Source organism: Plectropomus leopardus, chromosome 18 (assembly GCF_026936395.1).
Source record: "Plectropomus leopardus strain MGB_pleo_1.0 chromosome 18, ASM2693639v1, whole genome shotgun sequence".
In the NCBI taxonomy this organism is placed as follows: Eukaryota; Metazoa; Chordata; class Actinopteri; order Perciformes; family Serranidae; genus Plectropomus; species Plectropomus leopardus.
In genome coordinates, this window is record NC_142193.1 from 12,862,703 (window position 1) to 12,883,962 (window position 21,260).

The 21,260-nt window shown below is 41.7% G+C and overlaps 1 protein-coding gene across 2 annotated transcripts in view; it reads left to right on the forward strand.

Moving 5' to 3' along the window:
- The window catches only part of plekhh3 (pleckstrin homology, MyTH4 and FERM domain containing H3), a 54,060-nt gene that overhangs the window by 13,280 nt on the left and 19,520 nt on the right, over window positions 1-21,260 (forward strand). Inside the window, exons 1-3 of one of the 2 annotated variants that reach the window (XM_042504819.2) lie at window positions 1,712-2,368; window positions 7,798-7,853; window positions 18,970-19,064. In XM_042504819.2, coding sequence (XP_042360753.2) covers window positions 2,231-2,368; window positions 7,798-7,853; window positions 18,970-19,064 — 289 coding nt within the window. In that variant the 5' untranslated portion in view covers window positions 1,712-2,230. Of the gene's footprint in view, window positions 1-1,711; window positions 2,369-7,797; window positions 7,854-18,969; window positions 19,065-21,260 lie in introns of those variants that run through there. The other variant, XM_088091024.1, reaches the window with a different exon arrangement.

Here is a 21,260-nt window from a genome sequence, read left to right on the forward strand (position 1 = left end):
TTTCAGCACAACAAGCCGAATGCCATCTAGTTCCATTATATTGGAGAGAAGGCGGACATCTCTACAGCCAATATCTCCAACACATGGCAACTCACGCCCAAACAATCTAGACTGATAAACAGCACTAAGAGAGAAAATAAAAAAAATATATTTTGGGGTGGACTGTCCTTTTAAACAACCCAACAAGTAATCAGTTACAATATTAAAGTAGCCTCCTGCTCAACTCTTAATGCATCAGTATAATAATGATAGAATAATATAATACTGATAGAGAAGTAGCCTGCTCTCACTTTTGATACTACTTAATATTTGATACTAATAGGCTCTCTCTATACTTTGACTGAAACAGAATTCTGAATTGCAGGACTGAATATGTCTTTCACTTTAAGGTGCTGTAAAGTAACTACACACTATTGAGTGTTATTATTAGGCTACATACAATTTCAGATTTAAAGCACTAGTGTGGAGAATTTAGTGGTGTTTTGTGGAGTGACTGAGAACTACACAGCGGCCGATGTGAAAATCCAATTGGCCATATCTAGAACCAGTGTTTGGTTTGTCAGTTTTTGGCTACTGTAGAGACAACATGGCAGACTTGGTGGATGAGAACCTGCTTCAGAAGCAGACAGCTACATTTTAAGGTAATGAAAATACAAACTAGTTTCAGGTGACTATGAAGAAAACATAGTAATGAATGTTATATTAAAGTTCTGCCAATATATCCCCCTTAATCCTACACACAGGACCTTTAATCACACCTAAAGGCTATTTAGATAGTCACTGTACTTTCAATTTTAATAGTATTATAGCATAATATGACTATGAGGGGATAAGGCATTTAACCCTTTCAAACCTGGATCGAGGTCACTTTTCTTGTGCTGCATTCAGACATCTTAAAGTCATCTTAAGTATTTAATACTTTTAAGCAAATTGGTTTGATTTATTTAAAAAACATGGGAAAAAGCTTAAGAGAAGCTTTGCAAAAAAATGTCCCACAAATTGCTTTTTTGGATTTATAATTTAAAAAAAAAGAGAAGCTAATACGAATGTCCAGATAGCCATATTTATAATGATCATAATAATATGATAACATTATATAATAATAATAATAACAATATGACAATATTTAAAATAGTTTTCAAAATTATTTTAATTTTAACATAATAATAATAATAATAATAACAATAATAATAATAATAATAATAATAGTTAATGACATAATTTCCCTTCTTTTTACTTTTCCATTATATTATTTATTTATTGCTAATTTTGGGGGTAATTTCTACTTTCTTTCTTATTGATTTCTTCTCACATTGCTCATTGCTGCCTTCTTCTGTTTTTGAAATAAGTCAAGCTAATTTGCTCAGGTTTTAAAGGGTTAAAAAGACCAAGCCCAATTTAAATGTATTTACACTGTTTATTATAAATCCCTGTGTGAAAACTACAGCAGTGATTTTGAAAAATGCCCTCACTAATGAGCACTACAGACAGATGTTAAATGAGTATTGCTGGGACATTATGGTGATCTGGATGATTTGATTACTATCATCTACATCTACCACCAAAGGTCATGTGACGCTTTGTCAGTGTAGATGGGCGTGTGGAGTGGGCGTGTCATTTCGAGGAGTGTCTGTGTTCAGCCAATCCCAATTTAGACACGAGGTCTGTGGGCGGGGCCACCCCTCCCACTCTATCCAGTCCCAGTTGCAGCACGCTTTTGTTCAAACTCACAAGTCAGACAGTCGGTGCTTCACAGAGGTGCACTTTTACGTCACTCAGACTACCAGATGTGTTAATTAAACGCTGACAGCAATAGTGTCGCTTCTATCAGGCGCATTAAACTCGACGTATCTTTAACCGACAGTGCCAGTTTTGGAAACTAAAGGTGTTTTTGTTGAACTTTGGCCGCGTTAAGTTGTTCAAGCAGGCACAGCAAGGTGTCCCGAGCGAAGGACTCCTGGAAGAGGGTAGGATTTTTCCTTGAGCCACTTCTCCGTTGTTGGTTTTGTGGGAGTATGACTGCTGTCATGCACAGTTTTAAGACATTTTCTCTGCCAGAAAGCAGAAAGTAAGCTTATGCTACCCTTCATCCTCCTCGCTGGATATCTATGGAGAGGGTGTCCTGTATGCTCTCACGCAGCTCTTGGAGTTACTCGCGGCCGAGACAGCACCGTGAATGTTGAATTCACCGACCTGGATAGCAGAAGAAGACACACTTAACCTCATTTGAATGCCTTTGCAAGGAGTTTGCTGGTTTCTGTGCTGCAGGCAGGGCTTCAGTTTGCTCGGACGGGGAGACTATGGGGAGAAAGAGGAGGAAGAGTCTTTTGAATTGCGCAACAAGGAGGACTTGACTCCCAATGGACGGGTAAGACCTCTCCACCTGCACTAGACTGCAGCTCCTGTGCATTTACAAACACGCTTCATAGCACTACTGTATATATGCTATTGAAACCTGGGTCGACATCATTTTTCCTGAGCTCAGGCATCTTTTACAAGCTGTATGACCCTTTTAGAAATGTCCTACAAATTGCAAGAAACTCGTAAAAGGTGACAAGAAAATGACCTAAAAAATAGTTTTTAAACAGAGGGGAGAAAAAGAAAATTGAGCGAAAATTATTTTGGAAAATAGGGAAATTGTCAAGATAGAAAATTACATTTAAAATAATGTTGCAGAAAAAAATATTAAAATATAAGAATAAAATATACGTGTATATATATTTCATTTTCAGCACTTTTTAAAGTCATTTTCTTGTTTGTTTTTTACCTGTATTCCCCAAGTATTTTCAGGTATATATTTCTAACTGTGTATTTATTTATATATTTATTTATTTTTTACAATTTTTTTGCTATTTTTGGTGCCATGTCTGTCAGTTGCTCATTACCTTCTCCCCATGTTTTTGAAAGAAATGAAACCAATTTGCTCAGGTTTCAAAGGGTTAAAATGTCTAGCAGTGACTGTTAGGTAGACATGCACATTATACCTTGAACATATCATACACAAGCTCAACTTCGGGAGCTTAAGTTTCAGTTTTCAACAATAAGGTTACAGTTCTTGATATGAAAATAATACTTTTGAGAAGTAAATAAGGATTGGTTACTTCATGGTCTGATAAGCAATGCAAACTGTGTACACAAGATTACCCTTATTTAAAGGTTGCAAGCTACAGTGTTCACGTTCGCTGTTAACTTTGTAGTGTGTGGAATTAAATTGTTCAGTGCTAGCCTCAATCACTGATGCAGGATAGAGAGTGTGCTGCTGCTGCTGCTGCTGCTGGCCAATTTTACGTTTGCACGGTCTTGGAGGCTTGGGCAACGTTGAGCAATCCCACACACACTCACACTCTCTGATGCAAGTTGTAAAACCCAGTTTGTTGAACTGATCCTGTGTGTTTGGCCTCCGTCCGCTCAATTGCAAATAAGACTGCGGCCTTGTCTTCTCTGTAATGTTAGTCATCTGATCAGGCACAGAGAGTTCAGCATTGTCCACCCACTTGTGAGGGGGCATTGTTGCCTCGAATTGAGGTAGGCTCTATCTGTATGACCCAACGCACAGCTCTTTATCTGCAGTCTCTTAGGAAAATCCAACATGTAATATTTATTGAAACTGTGGGCTTTTCCTCACGTCAGACTCTTTTTTTAAAGAGCATAATGTTTTGCCTCTCGTTTGCATTGTATTATTTTGTCTCGTGAATATTCTGTGCTGCTGAGACATGGCTTACACTAACACCATTGCCGTGTCGATTAAGGTAACGCCACCTGGAGCCACTGCTTGCTTATCTATTTCCTAGCCCTTTTGTCTTCTTGCAACCAACCAGTGCGACACCACAGCAATTTGCATGAAAACGTTGGGAACAGATACGTTTTGCACAGTTATTACCTCAACAGAAGTCTACCAGCAGCCACCAGATAAGAGCAGCATCTGTTGCTCAGGGGGGATACGGAGAGGTGTTGGTGTGTAGTGCTCTTCTTCTTGGCAAACATCCCTTTCTTGGTCATAATGTACCATCTGCCTGCCCATTGGTGGTCAAAGGAACACAACTGTGCTCCATATTCACGATCAATAGGAGATCATAGTAACATGTCCCAAAGGAGACGCCTGATGGCCTTTTAAAGTGAGACACAGAGATCTCCTTTTCCAGTAACTTTCCCGGATCCCTCATTAAGATGTAACCTGTGCTCCTCTGGGTGGCTTGGGTTTAGTGTTGGTTTATTGAATTGTTGATGTGTTGTTTGGAGAAGAACGTGGCTCGTGTAAAATGATGACTTTGATGGAGGGATTGCGTTCTGGCCTATCTATTGTCTCTCTAGAAGATAAGTCGTACAGGATACTGCTGCATTTCAAATGAGTGAAACTGGTGTCGTTTTTACACAAGAATAATCCCTGAAACAAAGCTATCATTTTTTGGTTTGGCAGTGAAATACAGACTCATGTGAAGGTCATAATGCTTTTCTGTCTTTATCAGATCCCGACAGTGGTGTTATATCACTGACAGGAGTCATGGTTCTACAAATTTCTTGCTCATAGAAATTATTCATAAATATAAATTGACTTAAAAAGCCATGACATTTAATAGTCTGTTTCAAGGCTATTAATTTCAGCGATTTCTTTAGGAACATTTTGTCTCAATCTGTCATGTTCAGTTTATCAGACTACTTCTTAATGGGAGGAACCACTTTATCAACTGATGTAATTGATGGTGTTTTACCCAATAAGCAATGTAAACTGCTCTTTTGGACCAAACAAGGCATTTTTTGTTATAAGTCCAACCAGGTGTTGATTCCCTGATGCTTGCAGATTATCAACCCACTTCCCCAAATCCTGTTTCCTCCTGATGTGTATCAATGTTTTACGCTGGCTATTGTAACCCTGTGTCAATAGTTCACACTGAGCCAATAATTAAAACCACAGCTGAACCACTCTGAGCCAATATCATAAGCTGACCCACTCTTAAACAACGCTATTCGTTACGCCCCCAACAGCCCCTCCCCTCAGAATATACAGATCTAACTGATACTGTTTGGCTTTCCGTGGTGTCAGCGGGCTGAGGGTTGAAGATGGTCCACAATCACTCCCAGAGGGAAAGCCCCTCAGGGCTACGCTCCATCGTTTACCCAGAGAGCTCCATTTCATCCAGAGCTTGACAAGCCACATTTTCACAGAGCAGGGCAGACCTCCCTGGGTGTATGTGTGTGTCTCTTTTGGGCTTTGTAACACTGAAATAACCCATTTAGTAGGCCCCTGTCCAGCTCCTGCCAGGGGTGACCGCAGTAACCCACAGTTCTGGTGGAGTCTCCCTCTCACTCAAGACATCCAAAACCTTCACCACGGTCTCCTGTGTTGTTTTCCAACACGCTGCCAGAGTATGCCACGATGTGTAGCATCCGCAGCACCAAAGCCATAGGCGACACACTGTTCTTTGCCAGGACTCTTTCTTACTGAGGTTGGAATCATGAGTCAGTGCTGACGTTTGCGTAGGCTTGGTCCTTAAGAGCACAGGGCCATGTCAGAGCCCTTTTCCCTGCATGTTTACAGTCCTCATTCAAAAGAAACTGCTCTCCAACAGCTGCCCAAACAGTCACACTGAGCTGAATGCCTCCAGTGTTGGGACAGCAAGGTCCTAATTTTAGGACAGGACATCCGTCATTCTCTCTTCTTTCCATGTTTCCACTCAAACTTCATTCAGTTTGAATGCAACGTGAAGTTAGATTTACCAATAAGCTACCACCGCAGAGTGTTTAGGTCTGTATGGTTGTAAACATGGGCAGGAGCACTGCAGTGCATCCTGTTACTTGGAACAAATGGGCCTCGCAGAGAGCGGGTCCCATTAACCGTCACTGCTGCCCTCTGTCTTCAGAGGTGTCACGGTACGCTGGTTTATATTTGGTTTCCGTTGCGTCTCTGCCTCACCACCTCCAGGCCACACATCTGGTCTTCAGGCCGACACTGGCTGAGCCCAAGCATTTCCTCCTGGTTACTCAGCCTCCCTGGAGAGCTGAAGGGAGAGAGAGGGAGAGAGGGTAGAGGGGGGGGGGGTGAGAGCGGAAGTCAGCCACGGAACGAACACATCACGGCATCTTTCCCTCTTTCCCTCCATGCTCTGCTCTAGTCTGGAGTGATTCATCCCCTGCCCGTCCAAAGGCAGAGCTTTTGCCAGGGCTCTGCATCGCACGCTATCCTTGTTCCTCATCCCACAGCCCATTAACTCTATTGGAAAGCTATTTTTCTATAAATTGTCACGTTTTGTGGAAAATTACTCAAAATATTCTAACTTGATCTACCTGACCCATTACCGTATCGATCCTCTGATTCGTTTATATCATGAAATTATAGCTTTGTAATCATTGATGTGATTAGTATTGATCTGGCTGTTTTTAGTCGTGGCTGTCTGTCTGAATTTTCATCTTTGGGGCTGTTGGCTCGGTTAAATCATTTATGGTTAACGGGCAGGGATAGGAAATTACCGTACACACTCTCTTCCATTCACAGTTTACTCTCTGAAACTGTTCAGTTATTCTTGCCTGTGTGGTTTGACTTTTACTGTACCTCACCCGGAGTTAAACATTAATCGGATCTCATAATCCAAGCCCTCATCTCTCCCCTCATTTCCCAGAGTCTGTCAGTCTTGTAAATATAAGGCAGATTCCATACTAGCCTTTAAATTTGCAGTTTATGTTTTCTTTGTTATTTTTGAGCAATCCAAAAAGAAGCAGTAGACTTTTTTTTTGCAGGGCAAGGGCTATACTTAGGCTGGTTTGCTCAGTAGTAAAGTGTGGTGTGTGAACTGTGAGGGGCCCAGAGCTGACCTGGATAGAGTTTCAGGTAGGCCACCACCCCCGAGCTGGGCCGGGGCAGCCACAGGAGCTGGCTCAAGGCTGTGGCTCACAGAGACAACAAGTCAGGCCACGGGGACAGGCAGTGCTGCCCTGCACACTAGGGAATCAGTCCAAATTGCACACAGGCAAGCTCTGATGTCTGATGGGGTTTTCCAAGGTCACACTGGGAATCCAGGGGCCTGGAGTGCTGTGACAGGAAACATCCTTTCCCATCTTCTGCTTAACAGGGGAGTCCTGGAATGAAAAGTCCATTGTTCCACCCATGAAATTTGATTTTATGTGTCCGCCAGTGGCAGCCCCATTTGTAGTCAGTAGAAGCACTAACTGTGATTTCCAAGACAGAAGAGTTGATATGAGTTGCTGGCTTACAGTCCAGTAATGTGCTTAAGAGTTGTGGCTGAGTTCATCTGTAAATCAACATTAGTTCGACACCATTTGTACTGTTTTTACACATCTCCCCTGCAGAGCTCTCTTTATCTTTCCCACTTGTTTTCATCAGTCCTTTTACCACCAACTTGTGACACTATAAACATGCGATTGAAACGATGAAGGCAACAGTTCCTGTTATGAGTGCAAACTCAAAGCGTAGGGTTATTTTTAGGTTAACAACCTTTCCCCGAGAAATCACTGATCTGAATAAAAGCAATTTGGGGGGTTTGCTGGTCGGGGTGCATTCAGCTATTACACAAATGATCCCTCTGTTCCCCACTCCTATATTAAATGAGCCTGGTTTGCATGCCATATTTCTCCCCACCAGCTAACCCCTTGCAAGTGAAAGCCAAGCATTACAGGAACAGAGCAGCTATGTGCTGAGACTGCCAAGACATGCTCTACTGTAACATGGCCACTGAAGGCAAACTATTGAGGGATCACTCCTACCTGTTGACTAGTTCTAGGGACAGACTGCTGTTTGTGTTGCATTATCATCTATTTACCCTATTCTCTCTCTTCTGTTGACAGAGTCCAGCTGAAGTGACTGTTTCTCAACCAACTTGCACAGCCAATGGAACTAATGGGTAAGGAGAGATAGAAACAGAATATTTCACCTGAAATTTAGGAAGTAATAGTTCCTTATTTAACTCATTTACTTCCCCTGATTGCTGGGAAGTTGTGTATCTCCTGGCAGACACACGTGTAGCCTAATCACTTGATTTTCACTTGTATGTTTTCTCATGGGGCTCTCCTCATGTGCCTGGTCACGACACATGTGCCTAACCTCAAATCCATACACGCGCTCACATGACATTTTCAAGCTGCAGGGGTACTTTGATTGCTTATGGATCATGCCGCCATCAAGTTTTCACTCATTGACCTCTTGACTGTTTAGTTTTGACATTCATAGGTTGTTATATGGGGCCAAATTGGCCAATAATATGTCAATCTTCAGCCTAGATGATTGTGACCAATCACAGGTTAACTCTGTCCAGCCTCCAGAGCAACAAATCCAATCAATTTGTTAGTTTTGAGGCAGAACACTCAAACTACCCGTCACAAGGAACCACTATGCGTCTCACGAATAATGAAATTCAAATGGTCATGTGGTTGACAAGTGAATGCTAGTGCCAGTGAATAGGACTGATTCATGGAGGGCTGGATCCAGATTATTAGTGCAGGGCTGTGATCTCAGACAGTGATGTAGCCAGGCTCTGCTCCGCTGTGTCTCTGGCATCATGCCCTTATCGCCCCCCCCCCAACAAACACACACCCCTCTTCTCTCAATCACAATCTCTACTGTACATCTGCCGACTCAGAGGCGATGAGTCACAAAGCTCGACTTGTAGGACTATCATACACCACAAATGAATAGACGAGGATCTGCAACAACTCTCAACACGGCGAGAGCTGCATCAGGAAACGGGTAGGGGAGCTGAAGTTGTGGCATGTGTGCATGTTGCAGTCATACAGGACGTGCTGTCTCTTTAGGCTTGAAGGAAAGAAGGAAGGGAAGAATAAAGGAGAAAGACAGGCAAACTGAACTGGGTGACTCAGTCCTACCTCAGCAGCACTCCCAGAAAAGGTGTGGCTCGGATGTGTGTGTGCGTGCGTGTGACATTTCTACATTATAGTGGAGGTGGCTCCAGGCCACATGGCATAATTAACTACTGGTTTTGAAGGGAGTGCGTTAAAAGCCTGGCTGTAATCATCACACTGAGTGCAGAGATTAGAGAGTGTAGTGCTTGGTCATTACCTTGCCAATGAGTGGACACGCCCAGAAGTTCATCTATATGGAGGGAAAGCCAAGCCAGGCGCTGATAAGTCGGGGCATTGTGATGTAGCAAACGGTGCCATATCATTTTATCTTCAGTCTCGTATAACAGGCAGGGCCACTCCGGTTGGCTTTGTACTTTTATTGAGCTGTTGCATTGAACTGCCCAGAGGGAGACAGTAATCTCAACTATTAGTTTGAATAACGGCCCCAGATGTGATGGTGATGAATTGGAGGGATTTATGTTTGCCTTACTAGACTGAGGTTAATATGGTAATTGTCAGATAATTTGTCATGCTGCCGGCCTAATGTGGTTAGAGAGGGAGATAGGCCGGCCTCTGTTAAAACAGAGTGGTGGGTACAGACATAACTAAGCGTGGGCCATCTCAGGGTCCTCCCAGAATATCTGACTGGCTGGAGTGAAATATTACCCATGTATTTGAGTATGTTAGCATTGTATACATTCACAGCCAGGCTAAGTTGTAAAAATTCCATTTGTGTGTTTTTTATGCATTTTATCCTTCTAACACAGCTGCAGGGCACATACACAGTCAACTCTTCTCATTATCAGTTTTTTTCCGTACAGGAAGAATTACACATAGACACAGTGTGATCGAAGCATCTTGAAAATGTGACACAGAAGCTAGTGTACACTTTGAGGCTAAAGGGGAAGAGTTTTGGATGATTTTGTACATTTTTAAAAAATATTTATTGAAAGATTTCCTTTAAAAGATAGACCTTTACAGTCGTAATAACTGACACTGGTCTGCGTTGGTTTCAAGACACTAGACAGCTCTTTGACAAGTAACCTGACAGCATGAAAGGGGGAGAGAGAGGGGATGACATGTGGCAAAAGGCTGCGGCGAGGGCACAGCCTCTGTACATGGCACCCACTCTGCCAGGTGAGCTACTGGGTGAGCGTCCAGTGGATTATGTTTTAACCTGGGATAGAAAAGCTCTTTAAGATAGACAGATTTTAAATTTCTTCCAATTGAGAGTGAAGCTTTCTTTCACAGTATTGTAAAAAAAAAAATAAATAATAAATACAACACAAGAATAAGACAATCAGTACAACAAAACAAGTAAACCTCACAGGGTCAAATCAGACACATTAAGAAAAACAGGACTATTCATTATAAATAAGCATCACTCAGTAAAAGCTTTAACTGTTGTAGGGTTAAAAACATTTCCAATTTAAGGGAGTGATGAAGATTATTCCACCTAAGAGGAGCATAATAGCTGAATGCTGTTTTCCCCTACTTCTGTATTCACATTTTGGAGGTCCAAGGTAATGCAATCTTGCGAATGAAAATGGTATCCCACATTTCTAAGGCTTTGAAACGCTGATAGATATAATGGTCAATTATCACAGATAGCTTTGTAAATTAAAAAAGGCATTTTTTTTCTCTTCAAGTAGTAAGTGATGTCCACCCGGCCTTCTCAATAGAATATACTATGATGGTTTCAAGGGGTTTGATGGTATGTGCAGCAGCATGCATGCACTGCTGCATTCATGAGTTCTTTGCATTGTCCTGATTCCCAAGTTGGGAAGTTGTTTTTTGTTGAAGTTTTACATTAAGAAGCACTTTGCTCCCAGACTTGTTGCTGCACCACTTCATCCCCTAAAACTACAAAATTTTGCTTTACTGACTACAGCTAATATAATATTTTAGGTCTCTCTATGTGGACAGCAACTAACAGTGACAACCTAATACTGCATTACTAATCACATGTAAGCAGAAAATTGAGATTCAATATGTGCAGTAATAAAAAGTGTATAACCATCAACTGAACATCCACTTTCGTCTGCTATGTTTCTGCATACATGACGTCAACTCGGCAACTAGTTAGTCGTCTTTCTTGTTCCAACTTGAGGGGACATTCATGTGAATTTTCTCTGACAGGACTCAATTTTTCCATTTTTTCTGACACCACATGAATGCAGGATCATTTACATCTGCATAGTCAAGCACTGATAAGTTGGCTGATGAGTTGACTGATGTGTAACAGCAGAGACTGATCTGGAGAGGCTGGGAACACATTTCCAAATGATAATATTAGTTTGGCCCGTGTCAAGAGTCCTGTAATAGATTTGTTGTGTGTTTGCGCTGACCTCACGCAGTTGCAGGCGGCTTACTGAGATTGTGGGTGATGGACATATCTCTGCAGGCAGACAGTGCGGGGTCTCCCCCGTCTGTCTCTCAGTCAGCACAAAGTGCCAAGCAGCTTGCCCCCTCCTGCTGTGCTCTCGCTCAAATCTGTCTTACATCATCACTATTTTTTTATCCCCACTTTTCTGACTCAAGTTTCTTCTCATAGCCAGAGCAGAGCGCTGTACAAACTGTACCAGAAGGAAAGTGGACACTTGAGGGCCTCTCCATCACCCTTTCTCACCATTTGTTCCATTGGCTTTCTCATTAGCACACCTTCTGCTTGACAGAAGCATGGTGTGGTAATGGCTGAAAGGGCTCAATGTTTCAAAATGTATTTCATGTATGTGAATTTATATGTGTGCACGTGTGTGTGTTACATGTGCGTGAAAAGCTTAGAAGTGGGCCCTTAGTAATTGCCTGTCTGAGTGTCTGTCGGCCTGTCTGTCAACCATCCAACCATCACAAGCTGGCCCTGCTTACATCAGCAAATACAAAAAATTTTAATTCACGTTGCGAAGTCTCACCATCAGAGTGACTTTATTCATACTTAGAAGTCACTTTACTCTCAATCCTAAAATTTCTTGCTGATCAACACTCTCTCCTTCACTCACAAACTCAGACTTCCTGTCACACACACGCACCCCTCCTCCTCCTCCTCCTTTCTCAAAACATGACTTTTTTCCTCTCCCCTCTGCCGAGTCCAGAGTTTCTTGGCAGTGGTCTTGAGTAAACAGCGTATTTTTAGCTGGGAGGTCATATAGGCCCAGTCTTAATCACCACATTCCCATTTTCCCACCAGCCCAGCTTCAGCCAGAGGCCCATGCAGTCAGCCCAAGCAATGTGGGGGAGGGGGTATAGAGAGTTGAGAGAGAGGAATGGATTTCTACAAAGAGAAACTGGTTATTTAGTGCTACAGTTTGACCAGCTGTATTTTAATGAAGGTCATCTGAAATAGTGTTATTTATCATCAGTGCTCCTCTAATAAGCTATTAATCTGTGTAGCTTGATGTATGGCTGTCACTTGTATACAGTTATATGAGCCTGGACATCAACAAAAAGGCAGCTGCTTTGAGGTCATTTGTTTAAATGCCTTTTTGGAACCATCCAGGCATTTCATCCATCACATAAATCTCCAAGAATTTCTGCGACATATCCGCACAAGGGTCATTTTTGCAACCATGCATGTTCTTGTGGTCACAAGGACCCACTTTGTATGCTCAAACATGTCTCCACTGTTTCCACTGCGGTCGTCCGAGCCCTAGAGCAAGGACACCACTTTTCTAACTTTAATTAGCGTCTCGGCGTTCTGATTAGACCCTGGGATGAAATCAATTACTCATCGCTCCAGCAGCCACCACCAGACAGAAAAACTAATCAACTCATTGTGCTGCTCATGCTTGGTGGATTGATGTGTGTCACCATCTTTGTCACCATGAAAGGGCTGCAGACAGTATGCTCTTGTGATGACCTTATTCAGAAGTACATTAGGAGCAGTCCATATGCTGGTGATTTGAGTCAGTCTGTAGCTTTGGTGATGATGCATTCACACAATGTTAAAAAAATTGGAAGAACAGGTAAACCTCCAGTTTTTCAGACTTGGCTGTGTTTACATATGGTTACCCCAATGTTAGCCTGGGCTGCTTTTGCATCGTTGTACTTTTGTTAAAAAGTAAAACGAGATACAATAAACTGTATTGCTCCTTTTCAAATTTCTGAATCTAGAGCTGCAATGATTAATCAGGCAACAGAAAATTTATCAGCAACTATTTAGATAAACGGGTGAACATATTATGTATTTTTTAAGCAAAAATGCCAAACATTTGCAGCCTCTGTCTTTTTAAATGTAAGGGATTGATGCTTTAAACTGAATACCTCTAGGTTTTGGTCTTTTGAAGACATAAGCTTTGGCTCCGCTAAATCAAAACTGCCATTTTCACTTTTTAATGGACCAAACAAATAATTGATACATTGAAAAAAATAGGAAGATTTAAGTGGAAATACATACATTTTTTTGCTTGAACTTTAGTCAGTTAGTGTTGATTGCACAACAGAATTGGTATTGACACCACTGTTGTTCAGATTGGTTCCCTCAGATCGGTTCCCTCGTTTTCACTGCAATTCTTTCTGCCACCAGGTACGATCTCTAGGGAAAATGAAAATTCAATTTATGGCACACAGGAAGTGCATCAACCATCAAAACGGGCAGAGGATAGTACTTTTTTTCCCCTGGTAACAGTGTGTCTTGTGTTGGTAGCTGCAAGCAATCTGGTTGTCCTTGCTACACTGGCGCCAACAATAACACAAATTGGAGGTTAGAAAAGTTGTCTGATTTCATTTTAATCACTATGAAAATAATTGCTAAAAAACTGATGTGAACAGTTTTGCTGGCCGGATTGCTTGTATTTATCGTATAAATGATCTCATGTGAACATGGCATATGCAGGCAGAGCCATGAGCTGTGTTTCCATTAGCGTATTTTCTATGCATTTTAGATAATCTGTAAGAAAAGCTGTTGTTTTGCTTTCTTGAGATGGTTTTTACTTCAGTCGAAGAGATTTTGAGCTTGATGGGATATAGAAACGCCTTTGCCAAATAAGTTCTGATGTAGAAAACTTTTACATTTAGCACCATCTTCCCAGATATTTCCATAATTATATAATTTGTCTTCATCTCCTTACAGCACGAAACATAGCCCATACCAGCTAAAATGAAAGAGCAATCAAAAATTGCCCAGTTGAAATGAATTCCAAAAGAACAGTCTCCATTTTTCTTTCATAGATGGGTAAGATAGCCCAAATGACTTTTTTGTTTTCAGTTTGCAACCTCTACTACGCATAAATGGTAGTGACAACTTCTGACAAAACTAGGCTTTGCATTGGCTAGTTTATTCACTCCAAACCAGTTGAAAACACGCCATATTTTACTATTTTTTTTAGCAACATTTCAAAAGTTTGCTTAAGATTTGCCTGACAGTTGAATGGAAACACAGCTACTGGTTCCTGAACTATTTTTTGACCACTGGAAATTGTACTCAATATAACTGCATAATCCCAGTGGAAGACAGAACAGGGTCGAGGCTGGCAGCACGATGGAAAAGATCTACATGTAGTGAGGTTGCTAAAATCCCACCAGCCTTGAGTACAGTGGCTTTGAAATTAATCAGTTTCATGCTGATTAAAAAAGCTTACTACCTAACCTCATGGCCACACAGGTGCATTCACCTATTATGGCGGAACTGTGTGGGCGTGAACAAACTATACTGACGTCTCCTGTTAGTTTTGTCACAGGGTGGGACAATGCACACCTTTATCACTCTTTCATATACAAAGAATTTGGTGACCTCATGCAATTATTTAACAGTACTGTAAATCTCTACCCAACGAAACCTAACAGAGGTCAACCAGATGTAACTAAAGACACCTGTGTGGATGCTCAGGACGTTTAGTGATGCAGAAATGTATTTTACAGCGTCATTGCTGAGTTTTAATTACCATTGTTTAATGATATTTAATGATGTATCATTATTCTTATTTACTGACTCAATCATTCATAAGATGAAGAATAGGTGGCGAATTAAAATTAATTTATTGGATGGAATGGTAATATTGTCTGTGCAAGATTGACAAAGTAGGTCACACACAGACTAGTAGTGGTGACAATTAGTGATGGCAAGATGAGAATCGAACAGCTCCTCTTCTCCGCAGCCACATATCTATCACACAGCATCAGAGCGCCTCGGTGACTTTCCACCACACACTTTCTCTCTGTACAGAGGCTAGAAAACATTTACACTCAAATAACAGGACAGGATGTAAGTTTGTTCTTCAGATTATAGAATCAGATGTATGTGGTTTTATGGTATAGATAAGTATTTCCCATCCTCTCTCCGATCGTGGTTTTTTTTTTCACTTCCCCCCTCCCCTACTTTGCTTATAAACTGGGCTGATCTGATCAGTGCAGTCTGAGCTGCTGTTGGTCACTTTCAAAAACAAAAAATTGTGAAGGTTTTGTTTCCTACACTACATTGTTTCCTTTTAAAGCAAAAAAAAAACAAAAACCCAAAAACAAACAAACAAAAAAAAACCTGCCCTACAATGTGTGGATCTTAAACAAAACACAGCAAAAGAAATACCTTGATTTTCAACACATCTCAAGCTTCAACAGTTGAACAGTGTGACATTGAAATGATGCTTCGCCTCTGCAGTAGCTGATGTTTGGTCCTGGGAGGGCGAGAAAGAGAGACAGAGAGAGGTGCTGTCTGTAGATGAGCACTTGCTCTATTCTCCGTGCTGTCTAATCCCCATGTCAAATTGTTTCCTGCACTCCACAGGAAGTTGCCCACTAAAGGCCCCATCGTCACGGCCTCTGCTGGGGCTTCTGGGAATGTGGGGGTGGTAGCATGGGGGGGCTGGTGGGGGTTGAGTGAAGGGAGGGTTTTTCAGGGCTTCTGGACAGCTGTGGAGATCCAGAGGCCCCACATCAACATTAGGCTGGGTTTTTGGACACAATAGTCAAACTGACTCTGCTAAGGCAGCAGTTAAATTGAAAGTCAGGCTGGTTTGTGCTGGTAAAGGTCAAAACCTTAGTTTGGATCTGTACTTCTGTCCCTTTTCACACCCACCTTCTCTACGTGGCCTAAAAGAAGCACTGAAGTCAACTTATGAAGTATTTCAGGTTAAAGATGGGGGCAGACCAGTTCGGGGCAGAAAAACAGATTTCTGTCTGTGCTAGCGGTGTGGAAAAATGCCAACATTTCTTAGAAATATGAATTCAGGAGAGCCAACTTTCATTTTGAACTCCAAGAATATTTCTCCAAGATGTAGCACAAGACCCATTCAATAAAACTCTAAGTCATTGCTTTTATTTCCTTAAGCTGAAATCCTGAAGCGAGTTACACCATTTTTTTTTACAAGTTCAGATCCTCTGAACTGGCTTAGTTGTGTTATTAGTGTATACTAAATTGAGATTCAGACACAAAGTCTAAGGATTTTTTTATTGCTCTTGACATTTTGGATACAAGCCCATTACAGATAATAGCAATAATCCAAGGAACATAAACACCTGCACAGCAGGCTATATTTTTCAGTCGATGCATAGTTTTTCTATAGATCTAATCCCTCTCTCGTTAAGGTAACATTTAGACTATCTCTGCCTGTCTGCATGCATGTCTGCGTTATGCAGCGTGGGTTATTAACAACCTCAAATATGAGATGTCGTCACATTTCTCTGTTTATTTTAATGCCTTTAAGTGGGGTCTGTGGATGCAGAGACTGTCAGAGGTCCCCAAAGACTGCTGCTGCAGCAGGCAAGCTGGCTTAGTTAGACGGCATGACTGAGTATAATGTGACAGAATCCTGACTCTCTCCTTCTCACTTGTGCTCTCTGGTGATGCCCTGAACTAGTTCACATTCACATACAGAAAAACTAGCCCGCAATATAGAGTTTCACTGTGTCTGAACATTAGCTTAAATTAGAGACTGATGCCAATCCATTAGGATCTACAACTCCAAATACATTTCACAAACTGTATGCATTTAATGGGATACTTTACCAACTGTCAACCAGCTTTGTTCCATAACAATGGAACAATGTGTAAATGAACTTTGGTCAATTTCTCTCCATCTTACCAGAGCCCAGATTTCCCTGCTCAACTTTCAGCTCAAATCCACTGAATCTGGCTCTGTTGCACCAACCACAGATTGTATTTTTGCATTTGTGTATGCTGGACACAAAGTGTATAGAAGCAGATGAAGAGACAGACCTCTCGCTCTCTCTCTCTCAAAAAGTCTGGCTGAACTCAGATCAAACGGTAAAACAAGGCAGTGCTGATCCGAGATTCTGTCACTGCATTTCTATATCTCTCCTAATGTTATCAGAAACATATATTTATCATAGTCTTTAACTGTAATTTGATATTTTTTGTTACCAGCTGGCTGCCATATTGTTTTCTCTGTCAAAATGGACCAACTTGCATTACAGCACCCACCCAGCAGGAGTGTGTATAGAGTACCTGGGAATGAGTCTGAAAACTTTGAATGGGTGAATGTGACTCATAGTGTAAAGGTGCCTTCAGTGGTCAAAAATGACAGGAAAGCACTATAAGTGCAGGTCCATTTACTACTCATTAACTCTGAAGCTTCTGTTACTCAAAAAAAGCTGTTTGCTAACAGGTGGCTAAATGAGACTCCAGAACATCGTCATGCCGAGCAGCACTGACCACAGCTTTACAGACTTGTTATGTCGGTGATGTTAGGTCATGCGACCAAAGTGTAATTTGTTTAGTGTCAAACGTTAGCCTTTTACTCCTAGAGATTGCATTTAGGTTTCAGAGATCAAGAAGTGAATGAATCATTTGTGAAGATGATCTTGCTGAACAAAATGTGTAAGAATCAAAAATGTTTGTCAGCTACGGAACTTAGTTTTGGCAATAATCCAAAACTGAATGGAAAAAATCCTGTTGGCTTTTGACAAGGTAACCAGTGAGATGCTAACTTCCCCGTCAGTCGACAGAAAAATGTCGTTCCAGGGGCACTCTTATGGTCCCCTGCAGTGCGGTGCATTCTGTTGTAGGTTTTCTACCTCTTGAGCAAGAGCAATGCCACAGTCCTTTTCCGCTGTTTTCTTTGGTCATCAAGCATCAATGTCAAAAATATTTGCGTCCTTCTATTGCATGCAGCCTATTTTTATGAAAAGACCATCTTTCCAGGAGTGAGATATTTGTTTAAGCAGCACTGTTTGAGAGCAGTGTCACAAAGGTCAACATGATAAACCATGGTATAGACAGGATCAGTTCAGTGCACACAAAAAGAAAGGAAATGGCTCCCGCAGCCATGTAAGCTGAGTCAAAGCAGATAAGGCTATATTTAGACTCATTGATTATCGCTGCCTTCCGTGAGGAGGAACCATCCGGAATTATCAGATCAATAAGGACATAAATCAGCTGGCGAAGGAGTCTGTAAGAGGAGACCAAATATCCCTGGAAGGGAGGGCTTGATTCATTTCCTGAAAAATCATCCCGGCAGGAGGAGGACAGGATGGAAGGAGAGGACTGTCGCTTGTGCCTCACATGCTAGTTAGACCCAGGAAATAGAGAAAATAAATGAATAATTAGACAAATAAATAAGGAGAGATAAAACCTCTAAACAATCTAATAGAGTGGAAATGAGCCTCGGCCTGAGATAACAAAGTCTGAATTTGTCCATTACATTGCCTGACCAGATGTTGAAGCATCACTGTGTGTGGAAGTAGCTGCAAACCCGATCACGAGGCATTAAAGAGAGAAAGACAGGACAGTGGTTTGGCAGATTTACAGATGTTTTTGGTTTTTAACTACCTAGGGGTGTGACCTTTTGAACCTTCTGCCTTCCTCTGACCGGCGTGAGCTGGCTGGCCGGGAGTCAGGCCGGCGTCGCTCTGTCACGTTTATTTTCAGTCGCTCGCTCGGCACGGCGGCCAAAGTGATAAAAGAGAGACGAGCTGTCCACAGTGGCGTGGTATGTATCAGTGTGTGATTGCGTGCTGCTAGGGAGGGAAACTGGGAGAATGTTGGAGGACAGATATTCGTGGCACTTCTTCCAGTCCCCCCTGTGTGACCCCCCCCACCAAGAGTATCAGAGAGGCTTGTAGTTGGCAGGGTGTCACATGGAGGGGGTTCACAGCCAACTGTGTGTCTCTGGGCCAATTAGCTATCCAATGGGAGGGAGTAGTCAGGGGAAGACTTGAGTTGAGAGGGAAGCAGAGTTATTTACATTCTCTCTCTGCCGCTCCACACAGGCACACTGTCTCAGAGACACCTGAAGAGATGAAGAGCCTGATCATCGAGAAGAATAAGATGGGCCTGGAGGAAGAGCCTGAGCTGCTTGTCAAAGGTGAGTTTGACTCTCAAAACAAAGACAGCACGTAACAGCGCCATTTCTCTGGTTTCCCTTGACCTGAATTTGTCCATCTGCCATTGTGTTCAGTTGTGGTGAGCATCGTCATACAGCTGCAATTCACTGATTCCAGCTTCTCAAATGCTGGAATGTGCTGTTTTGTTTTCTTTTATAATAAAGATTTACTATGTAGGATTTGTAAAAACAAACAAACAAAACCAACAACAACAAAAAACTTTGTAAAGCCTCACATTAAAATAATCCCTCGCAATCATCGGTTATGACCCTCTGGAGTGTGTGGTGGTGTAATTATTGGCAGATACTCTGGCCTCTCACTGCATTTTCTTATTGTCTTCTTATTTGTTGGGATCAGTATGTTTTTGGACCCCCCTGGCACTGAGGAGAGGTCAGGGCTTTGTAAAAAGGTAGCGACCAGGTGCCAGACTGTAAGCAGCACGCATCCAAGAGACACAGGGCCAAAAAAAAATGCAAATATAGCGAGGCGAAATGCCAAATGAGAGTGCATCTGGGGTTGCGTTTAACTTACACCTTCGCTGGTGAGTGTGTTTACAAACAGTGAGCGACAATCCTGTATAGTCCACCTTTAATGCAAATTTAATATCTTTGCGTTATGGACTGTTGGTTTGATAAAACATACAATTTGAATACATCAACCCGGGCTTTTGGAAATTGTGATGGTCATTTTTTACTATTTCTTTTTTTTTTTTTTTAACTTAACACACGCTTCCTTTAATACTACAACTTTGTCCTTCAGTTAGTTAATGGGATCCTTGCAGGGCCAGGTTGGTGCTGTTCCTCTAATTAATTATAATATATATTTCATCAACCTGATCGTGTCCCAGTAAGAACGGTCCAGGGTCCCCATGGTTACTGAAAACCTGGAAAAGTCATTGCTTTTCACAAACACATTTTCCAGTCCTGGAAAAGTCATGCGATTTTGTTGTGTGTAATGAAATTGTTACAATAATTGTTTTTGGATGATGTCCATGTAACATAACTGCCAATTTATTTGCTGTAGCTGTGGATTCAACGTTGCTGTGTGTGTGTGACATTTTGTTTTCAACAGCTGTTTCTTTACTTTCTCCCTGCATTATGACTCTTATGTCATTTATGTCAGCTAGCTAATATTATGTTTGAAAAGATTTTGAATGTAATATGGTTGAAAAACGAATTATATAATTTTCCATTAATTTTACGTCCTTAAAAAAAATCAGAAAAGTTTTGAAATTTTGTCTATGCAAATGTGTGGGAACGCTGACTGTCACTGCTCCACGCTGTGCTGTCGCCCCGTAGTCAACTCCTCTCTGACCACATGTGGCACAGCTGCTCCCACTCTGTGTCTTCATGTTTGGATAGCTACTGGCATCACGAGCGCCTTCTTGGGTGTCTGATGTTTTTGAGGAATGATCTCATAGGATATTTCTGTATGATTTTTTTTCCTTTTTTTCTTTTCTTGGCCTGCTACTGAAAGGGAGCAGTAAAATGCCAGCACTTGTATAAGTTACGTCCAGTTTGGAATGGCGACAGTCAGATTGCCTAATTCTGACAGCAGTTACTATGCGCCCTCGGCTAGTGCCCCTCCCTCACTGCTTACCCCTCGGTGTCCCTGCCTCGCCGTTTGAGGAGAAGAGTTTCCTTCCAAAACACAGGGCAGCTACCTTTCTTAGGTCACTGATTACACTGTCACGTGGGATTTCAGTTTTTGCACCACCACACCCCCATCCTTCAACCGACCACTCTGTCAGAGCCACCACAACACCTCAGGGCACCAGATAATCCCTCTCATTTATCTGTGTGTGTTGCACAAGGATATGTTTTCAACAGTTCCTCCATTAGGCCCTTGTTCAGTATGTTTTTCCTTTTTTTAGCAGGATGTCCTGAGGCTACATGGGCTTAATATTGCCCCAGTATCTAAAATAGGCCACAAACATTGCAGATATAGACTGATGATGGGAGGATGGATTGTAAAAGCCATAGAGTGGTGACAGAAAGAGATGTTAAGATGTCGCTGTATTGCCATACTTTTGTTGATTTACAGTTAAAATGAACTGCTCCTAATATCATACTCTGTTTGATCCCAAAGGGATAACAAAATTTAGTTCTGAGTGTCTTGTACAAAAAAGTAAAGTTCAAGTCCAATTTATAATTCATAATATTTAAAAGGAAAATCTG